Source organism: Emydura macquarii, unplaced genomic scaffold, assembly GCF_026122565.2.
Source record: "Emydura macquarii macquarii isolate MOO-44397 ecotype Brisbane River unplaced genomic scaffold, CSIRO-AGI_Emac_v2 contig_18, whole genome shotgun sequence".
NCBI classification, from domain to species: domain Eukaryota; kingdom Metazoa; phylum Chordata; order Testudines; family Chelidae; genus Emydura; species Emydura macquarii.
The window spans coordinates 5016451-5036098 of record NW_027130155.1 but is presented as its reverse complement, the minus strand read 5'-3'; the positions used below and the strand labels follow the sequence as shown (position 1 = coordinate 5036098).

The window sequence follows — 19648 nt, the reverse complement described above, 5'->3', positions numbered from 1 at the left end:
AGTGTTAGAGGTGGTGCCCCGACCCCTCCACTGACATTAACGCCTATCTCAGAAAGACAGTGAGTCAGTTTGTGACTTAAGCTTTTGAGGTTTATTTGGCCTATGGAGTCCAAAAATCTTCTCTGGTGTAGAATGCCTTAGTGGCCATTTCCTGTTGTCGTAAAAGCCTTCTTCTGAGCTTTAGGAGGCAGATGTTTTGGAAGACTATTTTCTATTTGATTGAGCCCCCCTGCACTCTAAATTCTTATACAAATTGATGCACTTACTTTTTTAATTTGAAATCTTTAGAAGCTGTGAGCATGTGGTGAAAGGAACATTATACCAACCTACACTGTTTTAATAAACCGGTTTTGTTGCTTTTGAATGTTTAAATAAGGATAAATAGAAATCTTATTGGCTATTTACAGAGCATTATTAAATGTGTATTTGTATTCTTCCAAGAGCCCTGAAAGAATAGAATGTCATATTATTAAAAATAGTTCAACACTTGTTTTCTGTGAAATATTTATAAAAGAACTACAAAATATTCATACATATCAGTAAGGCAATTTAAATCACAATAAAATGTGCTCTTTTTGTTCTTAAATATTTTTGCATTATGTGTTCCATGCTTTTCATAGTGATACAAGATGGGACAATAAGAAACTAATATTAAAAAAAGTCCGTACTTTACTGAAGACTTTTCAGGTACATTTCTGGAAAGTAGTTTTATTTTGATGTTCAGTGTGTGTTGGCAAATTAAAAGTGCCTTATGTTAGTTTTTAATTGAAATCCATTTGGTCATTGAGTAAATCAGTGCTAATTCATATTGCAAGATTTTTTCCCATCCTTTCTCTTTTGCATGTTCATTATACATTGATTACTGTTAATGTATTTGGATTCATCTGTATTCCCATGGCTGCCTTTGATTAAACATCTTCCACAAACTTCAGTCCAGATGGAGACTAACAATTGTTTAGACTGTATTTCTCATTTCAAACGACCTGAATATATGTTGCTGTGAAATCGCTGCCAAGCTGATTCTTAGCTATGCACTTGTATACACCAGAATCTGAAGATTTTGGCTGCTGAATGACTAATGTCCCTTGAGGGTGAAGAAGTTCACTTCCGGATGACCTGCCTTTAGTACCAGGGGACAGCACAGAGTGGTCGGGCAGCTCCCATGTGATTTCTGGTTTTGGTATCCCCAGTGCCATACAGTTGAGCTGAACTGCTGTCCCAGCCATAGTGTGTATACTCTGTGGCAATCTATTTGTAATCCGTGGGGGATAGGCTATAGTCATTACAGGAACAGTTATAGATGACTCTCCTGCATTGTTCTGAGCCTTACACACATAGTTTCCTCTGTCATGAATGGTTGCTTCTCGGATAACTAAAGTACCATTTTCAAGTAGTATATATTTCCCAGTAATTTGAGGCCGATCTAGCACATAGCCACTTGGAACTGTCCATATAATGTTTGGTTTGGGGCTTCCATCAGAGAGACAGTGAAGGGATAATGATTCCCCACTGATGCTCTTTATTGGTCCCCTTGAATGAGTCAGAATAGTGGGCTTCTGGCCAACTTCCAAAATGGTCAGCTTTTCAATGTAGCCCACTTTATTTCTAGCTGCACAGCGATACTTTCCTGCGTCATCTCTGGAAGGATTATAGATGATTAGTGTACCATTACTGCCTATGTGATACCGGGAAATTCTGGCTCCCCTGGAAAATCGGGTGCCATTGGGTAATATCCAGATGATTTCAGGAGGAGGGTTTCCATCCACAGAACAATTTAATCTGACTGTTTTTCCTGGTTTTGCTATTATTTTTTCATTGAATGGATTTCTGAACATTGGTCGTCTTAGCATTTCTAATACCTCCAACTGCACTACCAATATGCTTTCTCCTCCATCATTACGTACCACACATATAAAATCTGCTGTGTCTGAAGGCCTTACATTCCGAATTTCAAGTGTCCCATTTTTGTGTACTGTTATTCTGCTCCCATAGTATGGAGCTGTTAGGAAAATATTGTCTGGCATAATCCACATAATTTGAGGGGAAGGAGTCCCTTCTGCCATACAGTCTATTTGTTTCTTTGAGTGCTTTATTGCTGTTACTTTAATGACAGTTTTGTTTGTATATAAACCATTTATCCTAGGTGGTTTAGAAACAACATCCAGTTTATAAAGTTTTGTATCATCCCCCCCAAGATTACGGGCAACACATACGTACTCCCCAGCATCCAAATGTTTTACCTTGCTGACTGACAACGAACCATTAATATGAAGTAAATATCTGTCAGTTGAAGCTGAGATCATGTCACTGGAAGGTAGCAACCAAAATATTTTTGGCTTAGGTTCTCCAACAACCTCGCAGTCAAATACTGCAGTATCCCCGGCTTTTACTTTAGCATATGTCTTGTAATTTTGCTTTATACGAGGTGCAACTGTTACAACTGTAATGTGTACCTTCATTTCATCTTTTCCCAGTGTATTTTGGGCATAACAGGTATAGTCTCCCTCTTCAGCTATTCCAACCTTACTGAAATACAGAGTTCCATTGTCAAAAAGAATGTATCTCCGAGACCTGCGTCCACTGTCATCTGCTTGCATCACATTATTAATCATCGTGCCATCTGGCAAACTCCAGGAGATCTCTGGTTCAGGGGACCCAGAGGCTTTGCAGTCCACCCTGAAGTCCTTCCCATATGGTACCTGTTTTTTAAAATACTGTTTTTGGTCAATCTTTGCTGGTTTCATCGTCACACTGACTTTCATTAGTATCAGGTCATCTCCAATTTTGTTTCTTGCTACACATAAATAGTCACCTGCATCCTTTTCAGTGACTGACTCAATAAACAAGGATCCATTAGGATTAACATGGATTCGACTTCCCATTCTAGAAGAGGAAAAAAAGAATTGTTTAATATGTAGCCATGTGCTAAAGAAGAACACTAAGCCCCAATAAGTGACATAAAGACATACGGCCTAAAGGTGATGAATATGCTGTAACTTCTGTATCTTAAAATTGTGCCTATTCCATGCTGTACATAAAGGTACACAATTAATTTTAAGCAAAAATAAAGATACATCAATATCTTTCCTAAACCCTGCTCCCCCATTTCCGTTAGGACTAATTTATCTTCCCCCTTTGACCACTCAAACCCATCTCGCCCTCCCTCCCACCTCCCCAAAAGACTGGAAAAATAAATGTTATGTGCCATGAAAGTCATCAAACTTGGGCTGTCAGATCAACAGGGGAAGAGAGATCCAGAATTTAGGGGCCAGGTCTTCAACCAAAGCCAAAAAGCAGCTAGCATAGTTCAGAGAGTTGTGTACAAAACAGACAAAGTTCTCCTTTACCCTGTCTCCTTCCTGGAGTAGTTGTGTGTATTGACATGTTCCCCCTGCATTTTGTTAGAACAACCTGATGGCTGCTCTAACACCAAGGGGCTGAAAACACAACCCAAGATCAGCATGGCATAAAGGGCATCAACTGTTTCCATGTTTCCCTACAGCAAGGAGACTGCATGATATAGCAGGCACTGCAAGATCATCCTGACAGTGAGATCATCTCTTGGTTGGTTAAACTGAATTTAGAACCAGTTTAAGCTAGCAGAGTGACACAGTAGTTAGAACGCATTGCATCAGATAATGTGGGCCTTGGAGTCTGATTCTGATCATACAACAGTATTTGCTCTAATGTAATTCTATTGACTTCAGTGGAGATTCTTTGGTGTCACAGTGGTGCAAGTGAGAAGAATCAGGCCCTAGGGAAAACTTACTTTCTTGTTCACTACAGAAATGGTGAGTATTATGCACTATTGACTGGGAATTTATCCTTTTGTAGGGGGTGGGGGGGGGGGGGGGGCTGGATTTTCTGACAGTTATGGGATTAGTTCTGTATTCCATTTGGCTAGTAGCTTTTTTTACTACAATGTTTTGCATTGTTGTCCAGGCTTATATTTGCCAAGCCAATTCCTAGTTTTAGTGTCTATTAGCATACTTTGTATAATTTCCGAATACGTTTTCTATTGTAAACAATACCATTTAAAATTCTACCTTAAAAGAGATATTAAGGAGTTGTAGATCTTAGCTTCAGAAGGCAACCAGCTAGCTAACACCTGCTACCAAGGGTCTCTCTGGTACCAGAGCCATACCCAGGTTTATAAATAATTCGTTTTATAGTGAATGTATAACATAATATGGATAAATATTCATAGGATGAACATTAAAGACCAAGTATCCAATCTTTTGGATATATATCAGTGTACATATATATAAGGCAACATAATTAATTTGAAATGGGAAGCTATTTATTACAGCTACCTATTTATTAATACATCCTTACTAGGTTATCTGTTGTAAAGTGAGAGTCACATATTGCCCTTCTGCAGGAAAAATGCCCACAGGCAAGAGAGATGAGTTAATTCTGTCACTTTACAGGTGCATAAGAAAACCTCCATCTACAGCCAAAAATATGTGGATGTTTGGGGGACAAGGCTTAAAGAAGTTACATATGCCTTATAAAGGGTATTTTGGAGCATTGGTTTGTGACAATATGCCTGCTTTTTTATTAGGGTTATGCCTTTGTTGCACTCTGTATTAAAAGCTGTGTTTTTTTCCCTCTTCATCTCTCTCATTTCAGCCTTCTTCAGACTACCTCGCCAGCACTAAATAAAAAATGAGTTAGGCTAAATTATAAATGTTCTTCACACCAGTGTTTCAGGACCAGCACTCGTCTGAATCAGGTAATAATCGTTCCATGCTTGCAGAGCTTAAGAGCACCATTGTACCGAGGTACCATTTCTGTGGCGTTCTTAAGCTCTGCAGCATCAAGTGATCTCTTCCATTTTATAATATAGCTGGAAACTGGAAACGAGGAATATGTGCAGTTATTTGATACCTTCAATAGACCTAGCCTTTCCTAAGTGAACCTTGTAGCTCTCCGCTTTTTGGGAGAAGTTCTGAAGTTAGAGGGTTTGTAATTGTGGAAGTTGTTCATGTAATCAAATCTAGTCTTTGCTTGAATTTTTTGCTTGGTAACTAAGTGTCAGAGTATGCAGCAGTCTCTGGAGTTGTAGGATGAAGCCCCTCTCTGTGTCCAATAACTAGACCCCATAGTTTTGGAATTACAGTCAAAAATTGTATTTTGTAACAGTTTAAACTGTCTCAACTTCTACACCCACAAATTTAGTGTTTATTATGTACAAACTGTTTTAAGTTATTTCCTAAGGGGTAAGCTTTTTATTTTTATAAAATAAATTGCTAATTGTTACCAGTTTAATATTCAGATGATACCCAACTACATCACTCTGAACAATCAGTTTGCTTGGCACTACGTTCATAAACTATTACTGTCACTGCTAAAGTGGTTTGTTTCAACAAGCAGTCTTACAAAGCATAATTAAATTATTATTACCAGATACACCAGATTATAATAAAAGTTTATTGCATTTATCTGCAGCCATTGTGCTCTGATGCCAATAATTTAATTGATTTATGTTAAATCTCTTTTGTAGTGCACATATAAACGCCTAGGAGGTACAGTAAAATCCTCAAGCTTCCTCTAATGCATATATCCTGCATCTGTGTCAATTTTTATATTACCATCCAAATCCCACTCAACGGATACACATATGTTAAGGATTTGGCCCTAAATCAGGACAGAATAAAATGACCTAAATTCAGCCCTTGCATGAATAAATTCATCTTCACTGATTTAGTGGGCCTGCACCACCTTATGATAAGGTTGAATTTGTGCCACTGGTATTAGAAATATAATAATAAAATTAAATTTTCTGTCACTAGAGATGACTAACTTTTGTTACAGGTTAAAAAACAAATAACTGGCTTCAGTAATACAGAGTATATTAGGCACTTATGCATGGCAATATCACAGGGTTGGCGCTCTCAGAAAATTATTTCAGTGATTTGTGGTTTGCAATGTTAAAAGTAAGCACCAGAAAAATAAAGTAAGCGCTCAGTCACAAAGAAATATTCCTACCTGTGCCACTGGTCAATAACTGCCTTGGAAGGCAACCTCCAGATTATTCTGGGCATTGGCTCCCCAGTAGCTGAACAGTTCAGAAGCAATCTGTCCCCAAAATTCAACTGAGTCATTTTCGGAGATGCAGTTGCTATTCTGGGAATTGTATCTCTCTGTTCCACCGTCAAATTTACCACCCTTCTCTCTGACCCGGTGGAGCTTGTAGCTATGCATTCATAATTCCCGCTGTCAGAAGGAGCTATGTTTCTTATGTAGAGGGTTCCATTGGAGAACAGGAACAGTTTGGCATTTACAAAGTGCAAAGGCTTCACTACCGTTCCATCAAAGAGAACCCAGTGAACACTGGGATGAGGTTTTCCTTTTGCAGTGCAGGGGAGTTGCAAACTTACACCCATAATTCCTGAAATGTACTGTCTCTTTTCTTCCAAAATAATGGGAGGTGCCACAATCACCTGTAGTTTTACTGTCAGCGTATCTGTACCAGCTGGATTACTAACCATACATATGTAAAGTCCTCTGTCATAAACAGTGACTTCCTTGATTATTAAAGTGCCATCTGGTTGCACCGAAACTTGCTTGCTTCCTGGAGAAGATTCTGAGACATGTGTTTTGTTTGCTAGAATCCAGGAAATGGTAGGGATGGGCCTACCTTCAGCTCTACACTTCAAAGCCACAGGATTTCCAGAATGGACAGTGATCACCTTTGACCTGCCCTCGAGGATCCTAGGTGGATATGCTACCACAGACAATGTGACCAGGAGCCGATCTGAGCCATGCTGGTTGGCAGCAACACACAGGTACTGTCCACGATCCTGAATGTTAACGTTCTGGATGGAGAGGGTGCCATTGGCAAATACTTCAAACCTGTTGTCACGCTTGCTTTTTGATACATCAGTCCCTAATTAAACAACAACAACAAAAATATATATATATATATATTTATATTACATCAAAAACGGTTATTTATTTATGCTTTTTGTCTAATACAGTAATATTTGCAACCAAAAAAGCACGTCCATTCAGCTGTGTCTAGGTTTTTATCCTGCACTCCTCACCACCATGGTATGTGAGCACACTTTCTTTAGCCTAGCCTACTTTCCTTAAAAGGGCTAAAGAACAGTGACAGGAACAAGAGGAATAATAGGGCATGTATTTATGTATATTGCGAAAGATGTCTTAAGGGACCAACAAAAAACGATTACTTAGTGGAGGTGATCTTCCAATAAACGGAAGCTGAATTGCTCAGCAATGGAATGCAAGCTCTTATTACAGGTGGATTCTTAATAAGGATGGTCTTCTGTATAGGCCTCACTATGCTATTGTTTAACGTATGTTAAATATGGTAAACATTGTTAAATATAAATTGACGTTTTTCTGTTTTCTCTTTCTTCAAGAGCCATTTTATAAATACAATGAGACACTTCAGGATGTGTGTGTCATGCTGGGATATTACTGCTTTTCAGCCCATGTAGTATTCATCTTATTGCTTTATGCCTGGTAGCCCACCTAAAGCATGGCAATATTCCAGCATGGTGCACCTGTTTTATTGCTGGTATTTATTAGAGGACAACGTTTTAAAGAAGACTTAAAAAGCTTACCTGATGATACTTTAGTCCAATGAAATGTTGGAAGGGGATTACCAGTCGCTTCACATGGGATGAAGGCATCTGAATTAGCCAAGACTGTAAAAACTGCCAGTTTTCCTCCGACTATTCTAGGCTTTGCCAATCTATTTCTGTATAAGGAGTCTAGGGCTATGAGGTGGTTGTTGGTTTCTTGATCAGCTGTCTTGTCAGACCAGGTTTTGACAAAATTGTCCTTGTCCCTTCCCCATGCAGGAGTATATTGAATGGAGCTCTGTGAGGATTTTACTATAGTCAGGGTATTAACTGTTGTTGTTTTGCCTATTTCTGAAACTTCAGGAGATGGTTTATGCCAAAACTTGTTTTCCCATCGGGGAGATAAGGTGATTTGCAAGACACTTGCATATGGTGTGACTGTTATTTGGGATGCTAATGGGGTCGGATGCTGTATTCTGGGGTTGATTGCATGGGTATTTACAGCAGATTTGGTACTTAGTTCAGCTCTATCAGGAAATGTTGCTTTTGCTGTATGTTTCTGCTGAATAACTTTTTGTCCCATTTTTTGGTGTGGTCTTTTACTTACCATTACAATAGTTTTGTTTTGTTCAATAGACACTGATTTAGATGTTACAAAGGATGAGACAGGTAATATTGGGGTGGTGTTGAAAGGCTCCAAAGAAGGTGATGTGGTTGGGATTGCAGTGGCAGGATTTTCAGTAATGAGAACATCAGATGGTAGTTTAACAGGTTGAATGTTCTCAGCTGTTGTAATTCTTGTTAGTGCTTGCGTAGTTGTTGCAAGTGAATCTTTAGTTACATCTGTTGTGCTAAAATTCTGTGGCTGAGGCACAGCTGTAATTGGGATTGCACTTGTGTTCCTATAAAAAGACTCAGTGGCTATGGGGATGGTGGGCTTAGTTAAAGATTTAGCTGCTGTCAGGATACATAATTCTCTGTTCACTGATGAAGCAGTAGTGCTATAGCTTGTAGTAATGCTTTGTGAAGTCATAATCTTCTGGGGCTTTTTCCTCCTTTGATCTCTCCTCCTTCCAAGTCTGAGTGCTTTAATTTTAGTGATTTTATTTTCAATATGGGCAACAGTAGTAGATCTAAACATTGGCATTGGTCTTGTTGCATTCATTTTTTTGTTGATAACAGTTGCAAGATTAGAAAAATAGGCTGAAGATGGAAGTTCTGCAGTAGTAAGAGATGAAAGGGGACTATGTTTCTTTGACGTACTATTGTCATGATCGATAGGTTTAGTTAGGGATAAGAGATCATCAGTTTGATTCACTTCCACTGGAATAGTTGTTAAATGTAAAGGAGAAACACTGTCTGTGGATAGTGTTGCAATTGTTTTAGGAAGCATGGTTGTTATTGCTGATGATGGCACTGTATTTGTTCGTTGTCTGGGTAGCTTCTTCAATAGCTCCTTTTGAATGTGTGTGTTTCCAAAGAGATGGTGCCAAGGAATTTTTCCTCTTAAAACTTTAGAAGAAGTTCTACTTTTAGTGGTTGGTGAGATGGATTTAACATTTGAAGATGTCTTGCTACCTGCAGAAGTTGTAGTTTTCATAGCAACACTAGGGGACTGTCTTGCAGTTGTAGAGAATTTGATACTGAAAGATGAGATTCTGTCAGTGTATGTTTGTAATGGTGCACTGGCCTCTAGTTCTCTTTGCAGGGTACCCTGTGTACTTTCCCTATAGAAAGGCATTACCGTGGAAATTGTTTTTTCTTCTGCAGTGGGTCTGTTTTTCTCTTCAGCCAGGAATGCTGTGTTTTGACTTGTAGTTGTAGGTTGCTCTGATGTGAGTTCTGGTATATCCACTTTCAAAGGGGAGGGTGTATATGTTTGTGAGCTAAGCAGTGAAAGAGAACTGCTGGAAGAAGTTGTGGGATGTGAACACGATAGACATTTTGTGCCCAGCTCTATAGCTGGAGGCAGAGTTGTACTTTCTCTAGTGGAGTCTTTTCTCACAAAATTATATCTATGTCCTCTGATAGCTGGAATTCGATCAGGTCTAACAATTCGTCTTCTACCAGAAATTTTCCTTCGTCTTCCATATCGTTGTCTTGACTGTGGTGTGTTAGTTGTAACATCTCTAAATATCTGAATCTGTTGATGAGTAATAATAGTTGACCCTGGTGGTAGTTTAGGAGTTATTATTTTTTGAGTACTGTGAAAGTAAATGTGATCAAATTCATTATTTGGCTCACTGACTGTCACTACAGATATTTGATGATCTGATTTAGTTGAAGTCCTGTCAATAGACTCAGTAAATAAATCAGATTTTTCAACTGTGTTCTGGGAAGTTACGAGGCTGCTGACTTTAGTAACATCTGCTGTTGGTGTTGTAGATGTGATTTTTAAATTCTGATTACTTTCCCCAAAAGACACCAATCTGTGTTCAGCATTAAAGACCTTAGCTGTACTATTCACTAAACTAGATGATGCTAATGACTGTATATTGGTTAATGATGCTTGATTTAATTCAGAAGTTTCCAGCAAGTTTGGTCTTGTGACTGCAGGCTTTAGATCTGAATATAGTTTTTTACTCTTGGGTCTTATAGACTGTGTTGTAATCCATGGGCTAACTGTTGGAGCTACTGCCTCTGTAACCATGACAGAAGTTGTTTTAGAGTTGGTATTACTCAATGTAGTTTCAGGTTCTCCAGTCACAATACTTGCTGAAACTTTTTTCAGAGTAGGTATGGTAGGTGCTTCAGTTGCTAGTATAATAAATTCCTCTTCTGGAGGTATATGGTCACCAGATGTTTCTTCCTTATCCCCAGACATCTTTGAGGATAGATGGACTGGTGTAGGCGGTTTTGTTGTGGCATTTTCTTGTTTTTCTGGAAAAGTGGAATTCTTCTTAGTTTTTTCCAAAAATGCTGCCCAACGCTGTGGGTCAACTCTCCTAGCTGAGGAAGTGAATGGTCTTCTGTGTCCCCTAAATCGTCTGTTTATTTTGTCCCCATTGTGTCTGTAAGTCATCTCTCTATAGTTATTCTGTTTATTCGCAGTCCATATGGATTGATTTCTAGATGTAGAGTCAGTAAGTGCTTTACTTGATACTATAGTTTGTACGGTAGCTAATGGATACTTATGTTTTGTAACACTTAAGAGCTTATGTTTTGTAAGCTCTTCGTGGCCAGATCCAGCTCTCTCTTCATTTTCTTCTGGAGCTGTCTTTTGTTTTTGTGAAGCGTCCTCATTCACTTTAACCAGCACTTGGAAAATCAAAAAATCCATTCCATATTGATTGGCTGCTACACACCTAAAATAGCCACTATCTCGTTCTGTCATCTCTGTTATTTTTAGTGTACCATTGTGGAAAATATGTTTGTTTCTCACAGATTGATGAAGAACTGTGTGCTCAGGTAGGATCCAACTAATAGATGCATCTGGGACACCAGCAGACTGACATGGAAGATAGAGTGTGTCACCAATGAATGTGGAAAGTTGAGCTCCATTAATATCATTGTGCTGCACGTAAGGATCAATCACTGTGATTCTAAATGTTAGGACAGCTGCATCATTATAATTTGTGCCTATGCAGTGATAAACCCCCGTGTCAAAACTATCAGCTGTCCGTAGCGTGAATTTTCCATTTTTAGCTATTATGATTCTTCCATCTTCACTGACATGTGGAGCTCTAACTTTGCTCCCATCAGCTAGTATCCATTCAATGGTAGGAGTAGGCTCTCCAAATGCCTGGCAGTCCAGTTCCACAATCCCACCAACTAAAATGGAGTGTTCCATTCTTGTCTTATTAGTTCTTGAAATTATGGCCCAGCTGCGTCTCAGCTGTTTTTCATCAGCAGTGGGCAAGACAATTTGAGCATCAGTTACATATCGAATATGTAGCATGCTGAGTGTGGTTGCTGTCCTGTCTAATTGTAATGCCATCTGGTCTTGCAGCAACCAAGGAGGTTCAGCTCTCAGTTCACTCTCTACGTTGGTAAAAACTTCTTCTTTTTCAGAGTGGGTCTGTTTGTACTTGTAACTGATGTAAGGCAGTTTGGTCAGTAAGAGATTCCTTTCGAGTTTCAGGGGAGAATCACTGTATAGGGCCAATATGCTCCACAGCTGTTGAATGTGTTCATAATCAATACCACAGACCAGAAATGTTGAAAATGATACTTTGAGCACTTTATTATCCCCAGCTTTGTCAAATGAGATTGGGGACATTTCTGTGGGTTTTTGAACACTGCAAACCAAGGTAGCTTGATTTCCTGTTTGATCTGTCATGTTCAACATCATGGTTCCAATGGGAGCTATAAAATCTTTGTAAGAGATAGAAGTGAAATCCTCTTCATCTGGCACAGTGATGTTTTTAAATTTCAGGGAAGGGTCTATGGTTGGCCTGCTACAGGTGAAAGCTGCAGATGGGATGTTAACTAAATGTTTGCCTTTAGAATTTCTGGGATTGGCACACACCGGACATTGCTGGGCACTAGAAAAGCCTCTGTCTTTCTTGCACTTTATAGTATCTAGGGGGGAGGAAAAAATAATGTAAGTGTTTGCGATACTAGTTCCAATACCAAAACAACAACTTATAATTTTCTGAAAGATCTTTCCCTGAATAAAAGGCTATAAAATACTGACAGTCATGATCTTTAATGGATTACCAAGCTTTATTTTAAACTATTTCCTATTCCACTAGTGAAATCTTCAGCATGATCATCACTGCTGTCACAGCGAGTTAGCATGCCACAACTTTGCCTTGGAAGGCTACCATAGCTAGTGTAGGAGGAGCTGTAGGAGGCATTGTGCTATTGTGCCCAGATCCTATTCAGGGAGGCAAAAAGGAGAAGAAACTCCTTGTGCCCTCTTCCTCACTTGTGCAGACTCACTGCTGTTAGGCACAATATGGCCCTAATTATTTGAGGCTCAACCCTATGAGGGAAGCAATTATTACTTTCCTTATTTTAATTACAGCAACAGTAAACCATAGAGAAACAAAGGGACTTGTCTAAGGCTGCCTTTCTTATCCTTTTTCCACCAGACAATCCTTCCATTTTATCTCAGTCTTTCCAAAAAAAAAAATCAGTTGTCAGGCATGTTTGGCAACATTGTCTGGAAACAGTTTGTCATGAAAACAATTTATCACAGAAATTTTTCTGAAGAAGGCTGCTTGTTCTTGTAAATTATAATTATTATTCCTGACACTAAGATTGCAAACCATAATATGTGCTTAAAATATAAAAACTAGAAAAATTATTTGCTCTGGTAATCAAATTGTAAACTGAACTGAAAACATTATACATTTAATGCATCTCACTATCCCCATCCCACATAAAATATGCCTCAGTCCAGCCCTACAGGGAACCACCTATAAAGAAAAAGGATAATTCATTCTCCTTTAACATTTTCACCTATAGAGAGAGAATATAATGCGTTCTTGAACATTCAGTCTTTGGCACTGCCAAAAAAGGTTCCCTTTAGAGACAGCTGAGCTTGGAAATGTATTGGGACCTCTAACTTCAGTTCATCTAGGCCACTAAATAACATTCAGAGGTTACCCTGTCTGCGTGCGCATGTTGCTAGCTAACAATAATGGAAATAAAAGAAATGCATGGTAGTTTAAGGGAATAAAGTACTATGGAGCCTGGTATGGTAAGGAATAATATTTTAATCAGCTGACAAGGAAGTCCTAGGAGATGAACAGAAAAAGTCACAGAATAAAGTGTTACACTTTAAAAAGTGTTATAATAGTAATGACCAATTTCTTACTCTTCATAAGTCCCCTTTAATTATTAATTTGGCAAAAAAAAAAAAAAAGACTCTGTACTATCATGCCTCTATCCGGACTTTACTCATTGGTAATCATAATACTTTGCACTTAAATAGTGCAGTTCAACAAAGTATCTCAAAGAACTTTCAAAACCTGGCAGCTATTTTCTCCATTTTATCAGGTGGCTTAGAGAGGTTAAGGTCACACATTAAGTCAGTGGCAATTAGAAACAGAACCCAGATCTCCAGGTTCACACTGTAGCTGTAGCCATAAGACAATTATGCCTCCCTGGTAAAGACCTCAAGGGAAGTCACCAACCTAATTAGAATGTATAGACAAACACATTTTTCAGCTCGTACTGTACCTGGCCATTGTTCTGCCCAGTCTGCAAACCATTGTAGATCACAATCACAGGACCAGGGATTTCCATGAAGGTATATGCTCTCAAGTTCAGGCATGTAAGAAAACATCTCTTGTGGTAGTGAAGTTAAGAAGTTGTCAGACAAGTATATATGCTTTATGGAGGATGTTTTAAATATCTGGATGTAGCGCAGCGTGACAAAAGTGTCTGGATGAAGCTGTATAAGTAAATTTCCTTCCAAGTGCACCAGCCTGAGTGATGTAAGCCCATAGAAAACTTCTGGGTGTATAAATTCAATTTGATTGTGGTCCACATGCAGCCGTACCAAGCTCTTGAGACCATGAAAAGTGTCCTTCTGAAGTTTTCTGACTTTATTATAGCTCATTTTTAAGACCTGTTAATGAAAAAATAGTGATAAAAGTCTAACAAAAAGCTACATTATTTTGATATTGTTACAACTTTGAATTATTATTACTTTGTTAGGTGAAAGTACCTATGTACAAGAGTGATGGCCACTATGGGAAAAACCCCATATATATAATTATTTTTGTCAATGTGGTTATGGTCAGACATGACTTCAAAGATACCTTCTTATTCAACAGACCAATATATGTGTGCACTTTATTCATACAAATGGTCCCAATTAAACTACTTTTGTGAAGAAGGTAAGCAGGGTTTGACCATAAAATAAGTGAAAAGTGGGTGTATATTTTTTCTCCAGTTATTACTACAGAGCCAATACAAATATGGGAGGACAAGCTGGGATTCTGTTTTGGCTGACAAATAATGAAAAGAATTGTTAAATCAGCCTCAGTTGAAGAAGCTTTATTATGAGAGATAATGTGCTAACCCAAGCTCAACTTTCAGATGGCACTTTGTTTGCAGACTGGCAGTTGGAAAACCATCTTTTTACTTGTAAAATGAGCAAATCTGACAAAAAGTCATTGTGTGCTAGTAAATATGGAACTATAATGCCATTTCTGCAGTCATTTTTCAGGTTGTAATGATACTTTACTACCTTCCCAATCCCCACAAAGAACTGGTGAAGCCTTTATGAATTACTGAATGTTGCAAATTAGTGAGTAAGCAAACAACACAAAAAGCAACAATAATGCACAAAATCAACTTTCTTCAAGTATTTTCCAAATAATATTCAGTTGTAATTATTTATAGTCACACTTTGTCTTCTACCAGTTAACAGCTGTGGTTCAAAATTTTAGTTGAGAAACATGTAACTATTCGGGAACAGCTATTTCTGAATAACTCCAGGTGTGCTCTGAAGTCCAGCTGTTGGAGCTACCCTTGGTGAAATATGCACTTATATTCAGAGGCATTGCAGCAATCCTACATGGCTCCTCATCTGGAAAATAGAAAGGCTATACTTTTAAATTAATACATGAGAGCTGCACACAGAGTTGGTCTGAAGATAACTATATTTTACTTAATGTTCTTATATTTCTGAATGGCATCCATTGAGTTGCTCCAATGGCAGAATTGCCTCTGAACTTGTAATCCATTTTATGAAAACAATGAACTCAGTGTCATACTTGATTTTGCTATAACAATCTTCTAATAAATCTTTGCAGAGAGGTGCTAAGAAACCCACTTGGTTCTGTGTGCAAATGATGGGATGTGCAAATTAGTGAAGATCTACTGTCATATGTTCACTAATATTTTATGTTAAATACAAAATAAAGCTCAAATACTACAAACCTGTCTCATCCCCAAGTACAGGAACACACTGTTATAACATCAAGGAACTGCAATAGCCTTTGGTATTAGAATATAGCATTTTCAGTATGAAACTTTCTTGGCTAAAATAAGAGAAAGCTGCAAGACTATAGCATGCTGGCAGGAGAAATAAAATCTTGATGGAATATGATTCTTCTAAAAATGTATTTATTTAGTCCATCAAATTAACAAAAGATAAACTTTTCTACCGAAGATGTAGTATGAGGAACTTTTCAGCAATGCTCTCCGTCTGCCTTTTGTCTTGGTGGACATGATATAGATATACTAGCGAGGACCATGTTGGCAGATATCCACCACACTCCTCAGCATGGTATCTCAGTCCCTAGCTGGGACAGAAAGAAATTTCCTTTGTGGGTACAGTATTGCAAAATTAAGTTCACTGGGAAGGGGAACAGCATGATTTCCTCTGACGTGTCTTTCACTGCGATACATTAGAAATAGGATACCAGACTACATGGACTATGGATCTGTTCCTATAGATTTGAACCATTTGTGATATCTCTGTAGCAAAACTAAGATGGGGCCATCTTCCATTTTCAGTTCTTACCTGTAATGCATTTAAATCACTGAATGTCTTGTCAGGGATTGTGTGGATCTCATTGCTGTGCAACATCAACAACTCCAGTTTCTCCAGGCCAGAAAAATCTGTTTCGGTTAGTTTAACCAAGCTGTTGTAACTGTAACAAACATTTCATTCCAGATCTGGGTTTAGTCAGTCAGCTAAAGTTCAAAAGTAAAAAACAAAAGAAAACTTTCTTTTGCAAATGCATAACAAATAATTTTACTTCTGATTTGACAAGGCAAATTCTAAATGCTTTTTCCATCTTAGCAGGTAAAACTTAGAGATTTTGCTAGTCTGGCATGGACTGATTCCTGTGGACTGTATTCAAGTAGGTGGGGGAAATATCTGCAATAGATGGCTGCAAGAACATGAGGAGGAGACTGCCATTTTTGGATTCTTGTGTAGGAGATGAAGGAGCTTCAGTGCTGGTAGATGTCTACAATAATGCATTGAATTTTTATAGATCTTTTTTCAAAATTATTCATAGCTGGTGAAAGGTGGGAACAGCTGGACTTTGTTCCACAGAAAATATAAATTGCCCCATCGGTGTGCCTTAACAGTAGCTGGAGATGTAAGAATGTCGTTCGCACACTCTGTCAGTTCAGTCATTGCTCTCTGCTGTGACTGTAAATAAGAATGGAGTCATAGATTCAGAGGCCAGAAGAGGCCATTGTGATTATCTTGTCTGACCTCCTGTATAACACAGGCCTTAAAACTTCCCCACAATAATTCCAATAGAACAGAGCATATCTTTTTCTTTCAAAATCCAATCAATTTAAAAATTACCAGTCATAAAGAATCCATCACAACCATTGGTAAATTGTTCAGGTGGTTAATTACTCTCGCTATTAAGAATGTATGTGTTATTTCCTGTTTGAATTTGTCTAGCTTCAACTTCCAGCCATTAACATTTGTCAGCTAGATTGACGAAACCATTAATACATTTCCATAAGTGCCTCCATAGGTACTAATGGACTGTAATCAAGTCATCTCTTAATCTTCTCTTAGTTAGACTCAAGGAGCTCAATCTATTTAGTTTATCATTATGAGGCATGTTTTCTAATCCTTTCATCATATCCATGACTCTTCAGTATTGACTACGATCAGGGATATTGTGATGTGGATGCCTCTCCACCAGGACCTGGACTGAGAATTGCAGCTTACTTATCATGGGCCAAAAAGCCATAAAAAATGGTGGTGGGTGGTTGTTTCTAATAATAATTTTTATTTATATTACAGTAGAACCAAAAGGCTCCCGTCAGGATTGTGGCCTCATTGTGCTGGGCACTTATCACTGTGGGCCTGATGCCATGCCCATTTAAGTCCATGGAAAAGTTCCTGTTGACGTCAGTGGGCATTAGCCTAAAGCTCTACTATTAGCCTGGGCAGGATTTGAATGGGGCCCACTGTTAGCCAGCCTGTTAGAAGGCCCTCTAATAATGATTATATGGATTAGACACACTCCTCAAATACTGATTTTTTTTTTTTTTTAAACATGAAGTTGCTCGCTGGTCTTGTTTGATTCTAATATCGAGACTTTCACAACAGAGCATTACAGAAAATCAAAACTGAATAGATAACTTGGAGGTTAGTGAGAAATAAAAAGGGAGAAACCAGTCTGGATAAAATAAAAATCTATTCCCTCCCTCTTTTACCCAGTTATAGAACGGAACCATTTCTGAGACAAATATTCAGGCAAGTGTTATTTCACATCCAACTGACAGACGGAAACAGAGGTGCCAAAGCATCCTATGAGCAGTTTTAATCATGGTACAGTATGTATTCTCCTCAGCAGAAGTGGACGTGTTGGCACTTATCTCCGTAGATGGAGACCTATATATGTTAATCAATTTGTTCTCACAGCAACCCTATGAGGTAGAAAGTATTTTCATCCCCATTTCACAGACTAGGATGGAAGGCACAGAAAGATTAAGTGGCTAGTCAAAGTTACATAGGAAATCTGTGGCAAAGGTCTAATTTTACACATCTATTGAATTTCCAGTCCAGTGCCTTAACCTTTGTAAGGATGATCTAAATTCCAGGCTCCTCTGAATTCAATTTCATAAACTCAATAGGTTCAGATAAATATATTTTTTAAATCTTATATTTCAAAGCTTTGGAGATTCTTATATCCACAGAGATAACATGATTTTGCGTAAAGATGGTGAGGTAAAAGTAGTGGAAGGAAATCAAGTCTCAGACGGCCAGTTATGGAAAAGGGAAAGTGGGTGAAAGTGATAGGTCAGAAAATGTGGCCCCTTCTTACATAAAATCGCCTCTTAATGAGGACAACATGAGTGTAATTAGTGTTTCTGGATTTCAGATTTCTTGTTTTGTGGTGTCTATTCTTGTACAAAGCATGGCTCACATTTAATAAATTTTGTTTTTAATCTGTTTTTAAAAATTATATTCCTTAAATTATTTAGAAATGGTCCCTAGAATCTGAAACTTTGACCGCCCAATCAGTGTGGGAGAACGTTGTTTTGCCAGCTGCCCACTGTAACGAATTGTGAATATTGCAAAATAGTGAATTTTAAAATTTTAAATCATAAAACCCTGATGTCTATTTGTCTTTGGTTTGTTTGTTTGTTTTAAATCACTTTTAACCCAAACCCAGAAACTCTAATTATATTTTGCAAAGTAAGAGGAGTTCATTGCACAGCATGGATAAAGTGCAGATGTTAAACATACCCTAAATTGATGCGCTCCACGTTTTGGGAGATGTGCAGTGGGATGGCTGTGAGATACCGGAATGTACAATGTACTTCAGTTGGGATGTAGCAGGCACAGAGCCTGGGGCAGGCACTACTGCTCGGAAGCGTAGCCAGGCAGAAACTGAAGAGAAACTCCAGCAAGCAGGGTTTGCCTCTGCCTTTTACTTTCATCCTGTGTGCTAATCCTAGAACAACATCCCTCACAGCAAGCATGAACAAATGCAACCCTACAAACAAAACAAAAAAAACAGAAGCTGTCATATTGTGAGATCAGTATCTGGTATCTTAGACCTGGGTATTTTTACAGTTAAGCTTGTGTGTACAACTATTATAGAAAGATTTGTTAGTGTAAAAATGGTAGGGTTTCCTCACTCTTTAGATCTAGGCAGTAGGCTGGAGTATTTATCATTTTAAAAAAAATCCATTGTTTCTTACTTTTAATGAGAAACACGAGGCATGTTATTGCTTATAGGTATAGTAATAATAAATAATAAACCTGACATCCTAATGAGACTATTGTTACAAATATATGATTTTGGTTATTTAGCGCATCCATAAATCTGCTTGTAATTTGTTCTTGCCAAAGAACACGTCAGCCCCTTTCTGGCCAAATAATTACTCCAAACAAAATTAACAAATTTCAAAGAATCTGGGCTAGTTCAAAAATCAGGCTGTAGAAGTATGACTGATGCCACTCAAGTTTAATCCTGTTCTTTCTATGCTTTAGAATATAACCCAGCAATAAATCCCCCTTCCAATACCCTGTTTCTGCTGTGGGCAAGGGTTGGTTAGCACAGAGTTCTACATGTCTTGGGTGGACTCCAGGAATGCCTATAATCATCTACCAGAGTTTGGTACTTAATAGTCTAGCACTAAAAGCTTGTTGGGATCTAAACCTTCTCTGAACTGAGCTGCATTTATAACACAGTCCTAACTACAGA

The 19648-nt window shown here is 38.2% G+C and overlaps 1 protein-coding gene across 1 annotated transcript; it reads right to left on the bottom strand.

The window, feature by feature from the left end:
* Window positions 1-81: 81 nt before the first annotated feature.
* On the bottom strand, window positions 82-18920 carry IGSF10 (immunoglobulin superfamily member 10). The gene is made up of 6 exons (XM_067551013.1): window positions 18685-18920; window positions 15979-16108; window positions 13683-14073; window positions 7593-12074; window positions 5992-6892; window positions 82-2883 (listed from the first exon to the last, which is right to left on the bottom strand). Exons 1-6 carry the CDS (start codon window positions 18918-18920, stop codon window positions 975-977), a joined length of 8049 nt encoding a protein of 2682 aa, XP_067407114.1. The 3' UTR covers window positions 82-974.
* Window positions 18921-19648: the final 728 nt, after the last annotated feature.

Excerpts from the sequence above, each read along its gene's own strand:
- IGSF10 (XM_067551013.1), bottom strand. The coding sequence starts at position 18,920 with ATGCTTGCTGTGAGGGATGTTGTTCTAGGATTAGCACACAGGATGAAA. Across the intron at positions 12,075-13,682 it reads CTGGGCAGAACAATGGCCAG|ATACTATAAAGTGCAAGAAA; the intron begins GTACAGTACGAG and ends CCTCCCCCCTAG. Across the intron at positions 6,893-7,592 it reads TTGGACTAAAGTATCATCAG|GGACTGATGTATCAAAAAGC; the intron begins GTAAGCTTTTTA and ends TTGTTTAATTAG.